This window comes from Chaetura pelagica, unplaced genomic scaffold (assembly GCF_000747805.2).
Source record: "Chaetura pelagica isolate M959 unplaced genomic scaffold, ChaPel_1.0 scaffold344, whole genome shotgun sequence".
In the NCBI taxonomy this organism is placed as follows: domain Eukaryota; kingdom Metazoa; phylum Chordata; class Aves; order Apodiformes; family Apodidae; genus Chaetura; species Chaetura pelagica.
This window is the reverse complement of record NW_009953098.1, coordinates 8,636,973-8,652,338: the sequence shown is the minus strand read 5'-3', so window position 1 is coordinate 8,652,338 and position 15,366 is coordinate 8,636,973. Positions and strand designations below refer to the sequence as shown.

The 15,366-nt window shown below is 41.5% G+C and overlaps 1 protein-coding gene across 1 annotated transcript in view; it reads left to right on the top strand.

The window, feature by feature from the left end:
• DCX (doublecortin) overlaps positions 1-15,366 on the top strand; it is a 64,557-nt gene that overhangs the window by 3,202 nt on the left and 45,989 nt on the right. Inside the window, exon 3 of the mRNA XM_009997149.1 lies at positions 6,338-6,678. Coding sequence (XP_009995451.1) covers positions 6,338-6,678 — 341 coding nt within the window. The remainder of the gene's footprint in view (positions 1-6,337; positions 6,679-15,366) is intronic.

Here is a 15,366-nt window from a genome sequence, read left to right as displayed (position 1 = left end):
GGGGGGGTGGTGGTGCAAGGGGGTGTATTTGGGGCATGTTTCTAAAGGGAATGTGTGGTGGGGGTTCCTGTGGTAGATCTGAGGGGTGTGTGGGATGGCATCCCCTGCCTTGCAGGTCTGTGTGCAGGGGATGCTCAAGGCAGGTCTGAGCATACCCCTGTATCTACGAGGGTGTTAGTGTACCTGTTCTGATGAGTGTCACTTGGTCTGTGAGATGAAGGAAGAGTCAAAAATCAATCCTTCTGTCCAGGGGACGTAGCCTATGGGTGCAGATTTGTTCCCGTGGAGATCAACTGCAGCCTTGTCTGTGCCTGGGGAGCTGTCTCTGCAGCAGTGGGCTGTTACCATGGGTGCTGCCTTTCTCAGGGACTGCCAGGGGAACCCTCAGGATGAAATTGCTACATGGCCAGTCCTGCCTCCTTGCCCAAGGCATAGCTGTTGGAAAGCTCTGCTGGTGGCACAGCCTAAGTGGGGTGCACAGAGGACATCCACAGCCACCTTGCTTTTTCTCTTCCCTGAGCAATTCAGGAATTCCATTCTTTGTTTGAATCTGGTATATTCTGATTGCTCTGTTTCAAGGGGGAAGCTGCTCTTCCCTGTTCCTTGTTTTCCTCCAAGCAGATGACCTGGCTGATCTAGTGACTACAGAAAATCCACAAGGCTTCTGCCTTTAATAAAAGACAATGGATGTGAGTGTGTGAGCTGCAGGGGTAGCCTCAGCAGTGAGTCATTGTGTGACCTTGACTAAAGGATTTCTCCCTAGAATTCCTTATCTGTCAAGTGGGATACTCATTTCCCCAAAATACTTTGTAGGGACAAACACACTGAATAAATATTGGTTTCCATACAGGAGCTTTCCTGGGAAGAAATTGCTACCTTTCAGAGAGATGATGCAGCCCTAGTGGAGTTATTCTCAGCCCAGTTACAGCTGTCAAATGGAGGTGTGGCCTCCCTTAATTTTAGAGATTCTGCCGTGTTTCATTCTCTTAATATGGCCACAGGCTTTATCTAATGGCATCTCTCAGTCCTGCTTGTCTTTGGTTTTATGTAAATCTTCAGGAAAAATGCAGTTATTTATTCACTTTTCCTGCTTTTTGTCAGGGAAGTTAAGAAACCTTTAGTTGTTATACCTGCTTTTCACTAGGTTTTGCTGCAGATAAAGAGGATACCTCATTCTTGGAAATATTTTTTACTGGTTAAGGTAGAGGCAGGAGATGCTGGAATTTGGCTTCTTGCTTTGTTCTGCCAAAATGGTATCTGGAAACGTGATAGGAAGAAGTGGCACTAAGTGACTGTGTCCTCTGCAGAGCATCAGCTAGGAAAATACAATCTGAGCAGAGTGAAAACAAAGGAATCCAGTGTTTGAAACTGCAAAAGTAGATCTTCATGCTGCTATTGAGAGTTTAGTGATAATGTTCCTGCATTTCTAGGGATGACCTACACATCTGTTGTAAAAAAGCAATGTGAGGAAGACATTACTTTTGATTTCTAGTGTCATGGTTGGAACCAACTTTATGGTAAATTATGCTATTAGCTCGGGTGTTGGTATAACTCTCTGCTAGGTACATGCATGGAAAAACAATTTCAAAATTCTGTGGCATACAAGAATAGTATATACACAAACACTATGTTTGCCCTATAATTTAGCTTTCTGGTTGGAGACTGAGGGTAACTAAGCCAGTTCCTGTTGCCATTATGTGACTAATTTATTACTGGTAATTTCTAGTAAAAAGCAGACCCTAAGAAAAGAAGCCATCAGAGACTCATCTCAGTAGTTTGACTGCAAAAGCTGGTGAATTACTGGTATTTCACATGTTCTAAACACTTGATTACTTCTGTGTGATTTCAAAATGTGCTTATACAGTGCAGACTGAATGTACTTCTGGAGGGTTAAAGGGTGATTCTGCACAATACCAACATTCTTGAGATAGACATTTCAGGTGAACAAAAACCACTTGGTGTGCTATGAATGAAATGGAACTTGGAAATAACCCTTTTGGTCTTCAGATCCAGAATCACTAGTCTTCTGAATTCCCTTCTGAGCTCCTGGTATGCTCAGGCTGTTAGAGCAGGGCACAGCTCCCCTTGTGTTGTGGCCAGAGGGCCCATCTGAGGGTGGGTTTATGCCCTTGTCCTGTGCTGGGCTACTTGTCTGAATTTTTTTCTTGCATCAGATTAAACATTAGAGAAAAAGCTGAATAGGATTTTGTTTTGTCCAGTGGGGTTTCATTGCAAGTGTTCTTGGGCTGTGTGAGATATTCTGGAAAGTGTTTCCAAGCTTTTTGTATCCTGTCAAGCTCTGGGAAATATTTTCCAAAATCTTATCCAGGAGTGTTTAAAGCAGTCATAAGAGGGACTCCACCCTGGAGCTGTGTAGAGCATGGTGTGTGCTGCGACTTGAGGCATTTCTAGGGAGTCTATTGAAATCTCCACCCAATGTGCTTGTGTTCCAGTTTGCATGGAAAAACTGAAATTTATGGAGTCCAATAATGCGGTCTTGGTAACCTGTGGCATTGTTTTCTATGGCTGTTGTCTTGATAGTATTCCTGACTTGTATTAGAAATAGTGTGACCAGCAGAAGCAGAGAGGTGATTGTTCCCCTGTGCTCAGCACTGGTGGGGCCACACCTGGAGTATTGCATCCAGTTTTGGGCACCTCGGTTCCAGAGAGATAACTGAGGTGCTGGAGTGAGTACAGAGGAGGGCAATGAAGCTGGTGAAGGGCCTAGAGAATAAATCTTATGAAGAATGCTTGAAGGAGCTGGGAATGTTTAGTCTGAGGAAGAGGAGGCTGAGGGGAGACCTCATCAGTCTCTACAACTATCTAAAAGGTTATTGAAGAGTGGTTGGTGCTGGTCTCTTTTCACAGGTCATTAGCAACAGAACAAGAGGAAATGGTTTCAGGCTGCAAAAGGGTAGTTTAGACTGGACATTAGGAAAATTTTTTCAAAGAAAGAGTGGTTAGACACTGGAATAGGCTGCCCAGGGAGGTGGTTGAGTCATCATCCTTGGATGTGTTTAAGGGTCATTTGGATGTGGTGTTGGTGGATATGGTTTAAGGGAGAGCTTTGTAGAGTAGGGATGATGGTTGCACTTGGTGATCCCAAGGGTCTTTTCCAACCTGAATAGTTCTATGATTGTATGACAGCTTGGTTAAATGCATCCAGTACAACAATTTATCCATGTGGTTCTGGTTTATTTGCTTGTTCATCCTGGCTGTCACACTAGGACTGGTGTGTCCCAGTAAATTCTTTATGGGCATCATGTGGTTTTGAAGGCAATTTGGTAATCAAGCATTTCTTTCACTTTCTTAAGAGAACAAGAGGTGCTTCTCTCTCATGGGATAGTTTCCTTTGGAAGACCCAAAGAAAGCTCTTCTGAAGTTCATTTTGCCATGGTGGAGTAGGTCTTGAGGCAAAGGAATGTTCTTCTTAATGCATGAAGTAGCAAGAATTTAATTCATTTGAAACGAAAGGCCTACTTTAGCATGATAGGTAATGAACTGTGTAAGGTGTTAAGTCTGCTTAATTGAAGTCATAGTAAATCCCATGACACATGAAAGCGGAGTGCAGTAGCACAATCTCAACTTTGTGACAGCAGAGCTTACAACCAAAATAATTGACTGCAGCCCACAGAGACTGTTTTTGGAATAACTGTTAGCAGGAACACTTTCAAAATGGCCTCAATCCAGCTTTCCTGATTTCTCTTGTAAGACTTCTGCCCACAGTTCGTTATACTTGAAAACTTGCTAGTGCATGCTGAGAAAGGGGAACTTTTTCTGAAAGCAGAGCCTGTTGTTTTTAGTATTGTCACAAGGAGCTGCTGTAAAAGGGTTAGTGCTCATCTTGAGCTTAGTGTTTCTCCCAGAAACATTCTCTAAGGCAGACCTTATCTTTGCTAGGATCATCCCTTCCTTAGGAGCTGAATAATCACTTTGTGCTCCTGTCAAATTGGTAGCACAGTAGCATGTAATGCACTTGTAGCAAGAGTAATTGTGTGATACAAACTGTGGCTTCAAATGGCAAATATGCTGATCATGAATTAAGGGCAGAGGTTTACAGTCAGTCCATCCATTGCTAAGGGCAGGATGGAAGGAATAAATAAATGCCTTGGCTGGTTTGGTGGCACTATAGAAATTGTGACACCTCTGGAGCACGGTGGCAGGGTGGCAAGTGCCCATTGTCCCACAGGGTATTGGCTTCACAGTGCACAGAGGGCACCTTACACTGACCTGGCACTGCACAGAAAAATGCTGTCTTTGTCAGCACTGGTGTCATGCCTATGATGGGGTGTCCAGCTACAGACTGGATCTTGTCAGGATGTTTCTAACTCCCACCCCCAATGTATGGGGCTGCTGTTTGGGGATTATTTTTTTTTAAGTAATGACAAGGCTGCTCATCATACCTTCTTGTGGCTTATAATTGTCTCTCTGCACATGTACACAGTTGCACGCTGTCTAAAGACGTGTTCCTGAAAGTATCTGTGCACAGATTTTTATGCTTAGGGCTGGGGAGAAATATACTTCCAGAGTTATTCCTTTTGCTTTTGACAAACTCTTATCCACTTCCTCCCCTTCTCTTCTGTTAGGCTGTGTACGTCTTCTGCAACCATGCAGCTTCTCTCAGTTCTATTTCTTTGACTGACACACTTGTACACCTTGATTTCTCATTGTAGGCTTAGCATAGATGTAGCAGAGAAACCAAGAAACCACTCCTCTTTCTATAGTAGCTCTGCCCATACAATTTCTCTCTTTTTGTGATCTTCTGGCCACAGTATGCATGTCCAAAGCTGGAAAGTTCACAAGTCTTCAGTTCATGCTTACCTAATCTTGCTACCAGCTCATAGTAAGGTTTGGGTAAAATTCAACTGTGGGAAGTGAAACAGCATGTGTTGCTGGCTGGCAAATGGTACAGTAATGTGCCTCACTAAGGAGCTTGAATAATTTTGCTATAATTTGATGGCCATAAACTGAGTTTGGGAAGACATCAGTTGAAGGGATTTTTTGATTAAGTTAAAGCTTCAGGTTACATATTTAGGTCAGAAGAAGGAAAGAGAAGTTTCTCTTTCCTGGTGCCATACTGCCATACCTGCAGAAATGATGCTGAGAAAAGCTGTTGTTCTGAACTGCTGTTCTGAAGTATAACTCTAAGCAAATTTCTGTTCAGTTTTAGAATTCAATAAAAGTTTTTTTAGGGTTTGGGTTAAATGAAAGGAAGTGAGAAGGGGCAGATTACATTTTCTACTTGTGACTGTGAGCATAAATTGAAAGGTCAGTGTGTGTGTATATATATATATGCACAACTACCTAATAGCATATTTGTGGAAAAAAAGCCTGGGAGGAGAATATTGCCTTCATGCCACTATTGCCTTCAGCATATGCTGTTGTAAACACTAGACAGCTATGGTGACCACTGAAGAATTTCAAAGGATTCAGCTGAAACTAAGGGTTAGAGTACTCTATCAAACACACTTCTGCTTACTTTTAAACATAGAACTTATTAATGGAAAATATGTTCCAACACTTCACATGCTCTTAAACCCTTAGATAGGATACTGGAAATTACAGACAAAGCTTGAAACTAATTTTGGATGGGATAGGGCAGGGCCTTTTTGTGAATTATTAACAAGACTATGTCACCGTTTTCTACCATATCTAAATTTGGATTGAATGTATTTCTGGTTGGTATCTGCCAAAAAAAGGCAAGCATTGGTATTTGGTGTAGTGTTTTATCTCAGCTGCCATTAGTTCTGTCCTCTAATAAACCACTGACACTATAGCAAAGAGAATTTGTTATGCTTGCTAGATTTATCAAAGCCACTTTTGGTACAGACTGCTCAGCACCAGATTTTCATTATTTTTCAGGCATGACACAAAAGGTACTTTGTGGATGAATGTTGATATCCTCTTGGCAAGGGATGAAAGACTGAAGTAGTAGCAAGTCTGTGAAGATGGAGAGGAAGCTGGCAAATTTACAGAATAATTTGTATGATTAAATGAATTTTGTGTTGAGGAGCTTTTAGACAGCTTAGTTGCGTCTTCAGGCACACCTTTTATAATTCTCAACCTTTTTTAACCCCTGGTTCATGTGACAGAGTGGCATTAGGTCTTTGCTGATGCAAGCTATGGCGGACTTGCTTACTTTGGGGAAATACTAGTTATATTTTATATAATATAAAATTAAAATAAGACAGTGCTTTAATAAGCTGTTATGGAAGTGCTAATGAAAACAATGATTAATGATTGACATGACTAATTGGGGAAATGTATAGTGCCTATTTTTTCAGCAGTCTTCTGGTAATAACTGTAAAATTAGACTGGTGTTCATTTCTTTCAAAAGGGGAGAGTTATGTCTGCTCATCTGATAACTTCTTCAAGAAGGTGGAATACACCAAGAATGTCAATCCCAACTGGTCTGTCAATGTGAAGACATCTGCCAACCAGAAAGCACCTCAGTCCCTGGCCAGCAGCAACAGTGCCCAGGCAAAGGAGAATAAAGATTTTGTGCGTCCCAAGCTGGTAACCATCATCCGCAGCGGGGTGAAGCCCCGGAAGGCAGTCCGTGTGCTCTTGAACAAGAAGACTGCCCATTCATTTGAGCAAGTTCTCACTGATATCACTGAAGCTATAAAGCTGGAGACAGGAGTGGTCAAAAAGCTGTATACCTTGGATGGAAAACAGGTAGGAGACTTTACAGTTGTTATGTGTTTGGTTTTTTTCTTTATCTTGAGGCTTTGCTGACTCAAAAAAAATTTTGAAGCCTAAAATTAACCTGAGATGATCACTGCCATCTGTTATCTTAGAAGTCAGACTTCTCATGCCAGTGGTTAAGTTACTAAATTTTCACTGATATTAATATCAAGAATGTAGCCAACAGTCTGAGCAAAACAGATGCTCTGTCCCGCACGCCAGCGTGCAGTGCGTGTCTTCCGGACCAGCTAAATAAATAACATGGGGAGTTGGGCTCACAGCCACCAGTTGATTTGGCTCTGAAGTAATTGCAAGAATTCATAAGCTTTAGATTCACTAAGTGAAAATGTGTTGCTTGATTTTTTCCTTGCTTGCTAAGATAAAGTAATTGATCCAAGCATGCTCTTCTGTCTAGCTCAGTAATTAGCAGGAAAAGCATGGAACTGTTGCATTTTCTTCACTAAATGCACAAAGAGAACATGCAGAAAGGGATTTGTGTCAAATATTTAGTGGGTCATCATAATGTGCTTTATGTCTACGTTTTCCTGGAACGGAAAGAAACATCTGTCTCTTGTTAGCAGCTATACAGCAACAAGCCATTTCATACTGCACTATGAAGATCCTTAAAGGAATATGGAGAATAACTTTGGGGACTGGGAAGAGCTAGATTCTTCAAGGGAAATTCTGTGTCTTCTGAAACTGAGGGATGGTCTAATTTTTGTCACTATTTTCTTTGCTCCAGACTCTGAAATGAGGAAGCACAGATCTTGAGTAGGGATGGAACACTGGCTATTCTAGGGGTCAGTGCTTTTGCTTTACCTCTTTTCTATCTCTGAGCAAAATTGTTCAAGTACTGGCTCTTGAAATACCATGCCAGGAAATACCATACTAGGCACCATGTCCAACTAACATGCAGACTTCACATATTAAAGTGTTCATCCTTCCAACCCCAAATATAGGCTTATAAAGTGTACTTCACAGTGCAGGTGCAGTGTCTAGGAGCTGACAGCAGCATGTCATGCTGACCTCCCTGACATTCTTGCTTTGTTTCGACCTCTGTCTTGCACTTTAGTTATTGGCTGCTTCTAAATTCAGATTCACAAAAATCTCATCTTCTTGTCAAAGCTTTTCTTCCTGCTTGTCTCAATGCAGCACTACTTCTTCATAAGATGTGTAATTTATATGTGAGTGGTTGAATTTTCAGCTAGACAGGTACAGTAGAATAGAATAGATATTTACAGTGGGATGCTGTAAATAAGCAGCTCTACAGGGTGTGATGTACTGGAAACCTTGGAAGTGGCTGGTGAGAGAGGAAGGAGAGAGTTAAATGATCCATCTTCACTGAGAAAATAATGCATGGGCACAGGACCATGCGTTTTGAACCACAGCAGCTTTAGAAAGGTTTAATAGATGGATCTGTCCCCAAAGCAGTTGCCTACTCATGTTGACACAGAGTCCCGTTCCTTTCAGTTCTGAATTAGGGTAATAAGCTGAAACAGTACAATGCCTCAGTTCTTTGAGAACAGCCAGGATTTTGGAGACGAGATATTGTATTGAACTGTGTGCAGAAATAGGGATGCCCCATGAGCTTCCATCCAAATGTTTCCTTCTCCACCTTTAAGCTGGTTACAGGAGGATGTGGTGATTCCATCTCTGACTGAAGAGCAGGACCAAATCAGCCCACAAACTGAACAGAACTCCTGTCCAGGTGACTGTACCAGCCTGTGAAATTGGGTTAATTCTGAAGTGGGGATTTGGGAAATAAAAAATAAAAGGCAGCATTGTTTTCCTCATATCAGGCTCTGAGCTGCACAACGACTGGTACCTTAATTAGGCACTGTTTTGACTCAGGCAACCTGACAACTTCAGCGTTGTTTTTTGTTGTAGAAATGTGGTTGCAGTAAAGTCTGAGTAAAGATATCACTTGGGTTGGGGTTTTTTTGGCTTTATAACTCACCATTTTATGAAATCCAGTATTTCATTCTGTTAGAGGCACCAATGGGAGTTTCACTGTATGGAAATGTACATGCAATATTGCAGTTATAGAAAAGAGTGAGATTTTGTGACTTGAAAATAATGGAATGTTTGTTTGTGGCATCACAGTTAAAGACTCCTGAATAGCAAACCTGGTTCTCCAAGGCTTTGTTTTTACTGGAAGTTTTCCTTCCACATTTGTTTTTTAAATCTAAGTTTACTCAGAATGGTCCACCTATGTGTGTTCTTGGTGTTGAAACTAGAGCTGGAAGCTTCAGCTGGGGGTGCAGTGTTTGCTGTTAGGGTTTCCATGACATACTGCTCCATAAAATCTGACCTTTTGACATGACTTTAGAGATTTTTGCTTGTCTGATTCTGACATTAGAAAGAGATGCTTGAATGCCTTATTCTGAAAAACAGTACTTCATTTTCAGGAGAAAATATTAATGCAAAAATGCAAGCTGCTCAAAGCTGAAATACTGACAAGAATCCTGACAGTCTGTCTCTTTGAGTGTCATCAGAGGCAAGATACTCACTCTGTTGTGAAATGATAAATTTTATGAAAGGAGTGTACAAAGGAAAATCATCCTTCTTCAGTCCGTGAGCTGTAACTTAATGAGGGGAGATGATTATTTTATTTATAGGCATTTCCCTGGTGCTCATCAGTAATCATCACACCTTAGAAGTACAGACAGTAGTAGCAATGATAGAGTGGTGTGTAAATAATTACATTTCTATGCACTGCAGACCTGCATTTGGAGTGAGAATGCAGTTAATTTGAGAGCTGGAGGGGGGCGTGTATGAATACATGTAACACTCAAAACAACAGTGAGGTTAGGTTTTTTAAAGGAAGTTCTGTTTCTTTTAATGTCTTTGGTTGTTTGTAGAAATACTGCCCTTTTGAATTTGCTAAATTGACATCTTGTGTTTAAGTAGTTTATTTAACTTGGTCTTGCACATATCTCTAATGCCTTTTCTGTCTGTACTCAATCTCCTTCTCTCTTTGGAGCATAAGCTCTTGATGGACACCCTAGAACTCAAAAGGGGTTTCAGGTTGTTAGCCAAAAATAAGTTGTGACAGAGAATCACAATAAAGATTTAACATTTGAATTTTCATGGCCACAATGGTAGAAGTCAAAGAATTCAGTGCATTAAACAAACACTACAGTGTATCAAATCCAGCTGTAGTATTCAAACCCACAGTTTCATTACCTCAGCTGCTATGGTGTTGAGATGTGTAATATATATAGTTAATGGATCGAATTTGGTCTGATCTGTGGATGATGTTTGAAAAAAGCTGTTTTGGTTGATTCTTTATCCTTTTTAAACTCTTAGCTATATCCAGTGTCCCACATCAGACTGGGAGCACTGGCTAAGTTATAAATACATTATGACAGTTTCTGCCTTATGTTAATAAACCAAATTAGAAAACAGAATTTGAGACTGTGGATGAAGTTGAATTTAAATAGTTTGAATGCAGTAGTATGAATTGAACTTTGCCAATGTTGTATAGATTTACTGTCCTGTTTGTCCTTGAGCTTCTTCTCACCATGGTGTACAGTATCTTAGAGTTTTTCTGGAAAAGATTGTTTCATTACTTGCAGCCCAATGTCCATCTTTTGCTTTCTGCACCTAGCTTTGCAAGTGCTGTCTGTCTGCTTTTTTCCTGCTTTTAAGAAGTGACCTCTAAAAGCTAATGTCTTCTGTACCTGGTGAGCTTCTCTTTTCCTGCGCTGTCTTTATTCCAAAGTCTGGGTTGTTCAGTAAGTATATGAAGAGATACAGTAACAGAAATCAATCCTTTTTTTGGATAATTGGCTGAGTGGATGATACTCTGGGGTGACCATTCATCAAGCATGTTATAACGGTTGTACTTTAACATTAGGATATTTTCTGTGGTATGGAATTCCTTCTTTTTCTCCAGCTGATGTATTGCCATGTCTTAATTAACTAAATACCTCATTCTGTCATCCATCAATTAGCATAACCAAATAAGCAGAATAAGGTGCTGTTCAGAGGAGAGAGAGCTTGTATGGCTCAGTTCCAGATAGGCAGAGATCTTCTGGTCAGCAACAAGGGAACTGTATGTGCTTTTAGGCGTGATAACATGCAATGATCTCTTCTGGACTTTGAAATCTTCAAGTACAGGAAAAAGTCACATGGGCTATTCATTGGCTTTTACTTACCCCAGAAACTGTTTCAGTAGAGTATTAGCTGCCTCATCAGTTGAAATTGCATTTTCATATGTCAGGGCATTTGAGACTGTGCTCCCAGAAGAATTTTTAGTCTTAATAAAATGGTCCCCTCTAGCAGTCTGATAAGGATATCATGTGGCAGGTGATGAGTGAAGTTCATCTGTTTGCAAAGCTGATGCAGATGCCTGGGAGGCCAGCCCACCCCTCCTGTCCAAAGAAGTTGCTGTGTCACTTTAGATTACTTGCCTTGAAGAAGGGCAGCAGCTGCAGAGGGAAGTGAGAAGCAGGATGACTAAGCTTATGTTAAAGCTTGGGACTTTGAGATCAAAGTCAACAAAGCAGTCAATAAAGCAGCAGTTCCTAGTACTCCACTACTAGTAAAAAGCCACATTAGATGTTGCACTAGAGAAACCAACCAAACTTTGGAGGTTCTGCAGTGATTTTAAGCTGGTATTTGGAAACAAACTAGTAAAAATTTCATTGCTCAAGTGTCAATGCTAGCAGTGGACAAAACTATGACCAGAGTAGCTGTACTGATTGTATTAATGAAATTGTATCAATGGGACATAGAACAACGTTTGTACTAAAACATACATATGCCTCCAACAGCTATAATCTGTAATTGATGCTCAAGAAGGTGAATACCTCCATGATATACCTTGCATTGTTGAAAGATCAGAGGGAAAATATTCCCTCCAGAGTCCTAGAGATAGTTAACTCACACCCTGAGGCATGAGGCTCAAGGTTATAAAGCAAGCAAATTGTTTGGTGTTATTTCACATGTTGAGGGGTAGGATGTCAGAAAGTCCTTGTCCTTCTGAGATTTCATAATTGACTGCTCTTTTGGATACTGAAAAACTCAATGAAGTAACCACACAAGAAAGCAACTTCATACACTGGTGTAAAGCTGTCTAAAGCTTTACTGGTGTAAAGATCTAGCCCCAGAGGAAATGAGAGGGAAGAGCAGGAGATGGGTGTGAAGGTATTTCGTAGCCTGCCTCCTGTCAAAGGCTCTGCAGCAGCTAAGAGGTGCCCACCGGAGAGAAGCAAGTCCCATCATCCCTGCTGCATAAAGCTGTAGCAATAAAACTCTGGTTTGCTTCTTGTTAACTGCTGAGATCTGTCAGGCCTTGTATAATCTCCCATTTTTGATATTAAGAGAACAGGTCATGGTTTTAAGCCCTAGCAGAGGAATTGTGTGGGCAGGGTCTTTGTCTACAGCCACCTCCCCTGATGGATCTCTCAGGGTGAGGATTAACCCCCGGCTTCACTCCTTCTCATTGCTTTTGCGGACTGCTCTGACTGAGGGTGTTTGCATGAGATTATTCCTCTCCAGCAAGCATGTAATGCAAGGAAGGGTAGTAATAATATATGGGCTGAAGAACTTCTGAACCCAAGTGCTTAGACTGCCAGACAACATAGCCTAGTTCTCTATCTTTAGGGAGCTCTTTGTCTAAGCTGGAAATTCAGCACTGTCTGATTCATGTAATGACTAGACACTGACACAGACAAAACCAATTAGTCCTCAGGTATCCCTTAAGGATTTTATCATTTGCTAGAATGAATAAGCTTCCATGAATGTATATCTAAGTACTTATGATAAAATATTCAGAGACTTTGAGATGTTATTCAGAAACCTTATGCTAATTAATTTCTGTTTACTTAAGTCTTTGGGTCACAGAATCTGGGTGAAAAGGGGCCTCTCCAGAGCACTGTGAATCCTAATTCCTGTACTTACTAAAGCAGAAGCATTCTGACCTCAGCAGCTAAAGTCGTGGTCAGGTTTGTTCTCCTGGGAGCATTGAGACTGACCTGGCTGCCATCATGGGGTCTCCACTGCCCAAGGCATGTGTGGAGCATGGAGAGACCGTGGAGGAGACCATCATCTTGCAAACTTTGACTGAGAGTTTGCCATTGCTTTTGCTTTAAGTTCTGGAGGGGGTGTTGTGCTTTCATCTGCCATCAACTGGGGCTTTGGCAGTGTGTATTCCTTGGCATTTTGTTGTCCTGCAAGTACTATTGTCCTCTTAAGGCTCCAAGTCCAGAAGCAGATTCCAGAGTTGTACTACTGCTTTCTGAAAATTGCTCATCTTCAAGAGACAAAAGGCTTGCTAGTAGATATGTACTGACCAAGATCCACATGAACACCTGCTACTTGTGTCATGGCCAGCTGTCAAAATTATTAAAAGATGCAGTCACACCTGACCTGGTGACCTAGAAATACATGGCCTCTGTTACTGAATCCTGGTGCTATTCACACCCTGAAAGAGATTTATGCTAAAAATTCAGTCCTCACTGGCATCTTTATTTTGGCAGTTCTCTGTCATACAGAGTGACATGTTCCCTTTTCACTCTGAATCCCAGGAGAGAAGAAAATTATTCATGGTAGCACCAGAGGGTTTATCTAGGAATAAATATTCTGAAAATGAGCAAGGGAAATTAGGCTGAGTATCAGGAGCTGAGACAGGCCGAGAAAGCCTTGTAGTTTTGTCTGTTCCTAGTTTGTATTGGCACACAAAACTAAATTTCTAGTTCCTCCTTGGTGCTCAAGTTGAAATGCCACTGGTGTGAATGGGAGTCCCTCCTGCTCCAAAAGGGAGCAGGTCACACTGTGTTCTGAGCAAGCACCTACCTCAATGCATGGACTCTAGTCAATGCCTTATTTCAAATTTTTGATCATGTACAATAATCAAATACATGCAGTTTCCCTCTTTGCAATGGGGAAATGTCTTGGTTATTCCGGTGCACCAGATTATGCTGTGAGTGGCATCATGTAGAGCATGTTTTCTCACCTCTCCTTACCTGTAGTAGCTCACAGATTGTGTGAATACTGAGTTTACCCAGTATGAGACACCCTGAGAATCCAATGGCAGCAGGTGCTGTATTCCACATGTTGCTGCAAGTTCTGCTTCTTACCTGCCTGAAGCCACTTCTTTGCTTCCCCTCTCAGCTCTTACAGGCCTTTGGTCAACATGCTGTTCTCATTCAGAAGCAGGTAAATTATGACACAGCTCATACTTAGACCGTTCTTTAGGAAGAGCCTGTGCTAGATGTGGGTGAAGGCACATGGCCTAGTAACAGGCACTCATAAACAACTGTGACAGAGTGATCATTCAGCACAATAGTGTTGTCTCCTTTTCTGTCCCTGAAACTGCCCATGGAACTGAACCAGTGATTATTCCTTTTTTGCCTACAGTATATGCATCTTGATGGAGCTTGAGTGCCAAGGAAATTAATCCATGTTGCAGAGGGCCCAAACTAAGAATAAGAGCTTGTCAGAAGCCTCCTCATCATGTCCTTTGAATGTGATGCCAGTGGCATTCAAAGGTATCTATGGGTCAGTAAGGGAAGGAGTGACAGCTTTGCTCATGTGCAAAGGATAACAGCTTCCATCTGTCCTCAGGTCTGCCAGAGATGACAAAAGATACTGGCGCAGAAATGTGTGCAATAAAAGTATGTCTAAAGGAGTTGAGGAGAAAGCTGGATAGAATCCATCCAGATTTTCAGACTTGGCTAAGGTAGGCCTGCATATGTGAGGAAGTGCAAAGACAAGCCATGAAAGCTGAGGCTATTCCAGCTTGTGCTCAGGGTTTCTCAGGCTGCAGCAAATTGATTAGCGTGCCGAGCTGGAATTGCAGGTCTGCTCCTGGAGATTTGCTTAGCTATGATTTCAAACTGAATAGGGAAAATAAGCAAGGCTAATAGCAGAGCATTCCCTGCTTCAAGCCGTAAGACACACCCTCTCCTCTGTGAACAGCCAGCCAGTCCTTTCTGAACTCATAGACTTAGTTCTACTTTCCTGGTTAACAGCAAGCATGGAGTGTATGAGTATATATGTGTATGTACCTATCTGTAGAAATCAGTTTCAGTACATTTTGCAGAACACAGCTCTGCAGCTCAACTTGCTTTCTAAGCAACCTGAACTCTCCTTTTAGTTAAAGAATCCCGGGGACTATTGTGCTCTGATAGCCTCAAGTTGTGTTATTGTTTGTTCTTCTCTAATAAACCAAAGGCTGGGGTCTTTAACTCCACTTCAGAAATATTTCCTTATTTAAAATTATTTGTCTAGATAAATGCAGTTCTTGCTGTCAGTAGTCTTCAAATTATCCACATAATCTAAAATAAATAGGACATTTGTATTTTTTTAGCTCATGATGCTTTTCTCTCACTTTCTATCTTGAAAGACAGATCAAGGGTTTTTTGCTAGTGGTGTAAGTAAAAAGCCTGGTTTTTTTCCTGATTATTTTTTCTATTTTTCCCCAAACATGTGACTTAGTTATGAGGAAAACAGACAAAAACCAGACATGGGGAAGATAACATGCACCATTCATTAGAAGGGTGTGTGGGGGGATTTTGTTTCAGATGGAATTGGTGTGAGAGGTCAGTCCTTCCAGTCTTCCAGGTCTGTTATCTGGAGGACAATGAACACAACCAGCTTTATTTGCTCCACAGGAATAATTATGCGGCCAGTGAGCCTGCAGGGCAGAAGGAGAGAGCAGGACTCCAGGCT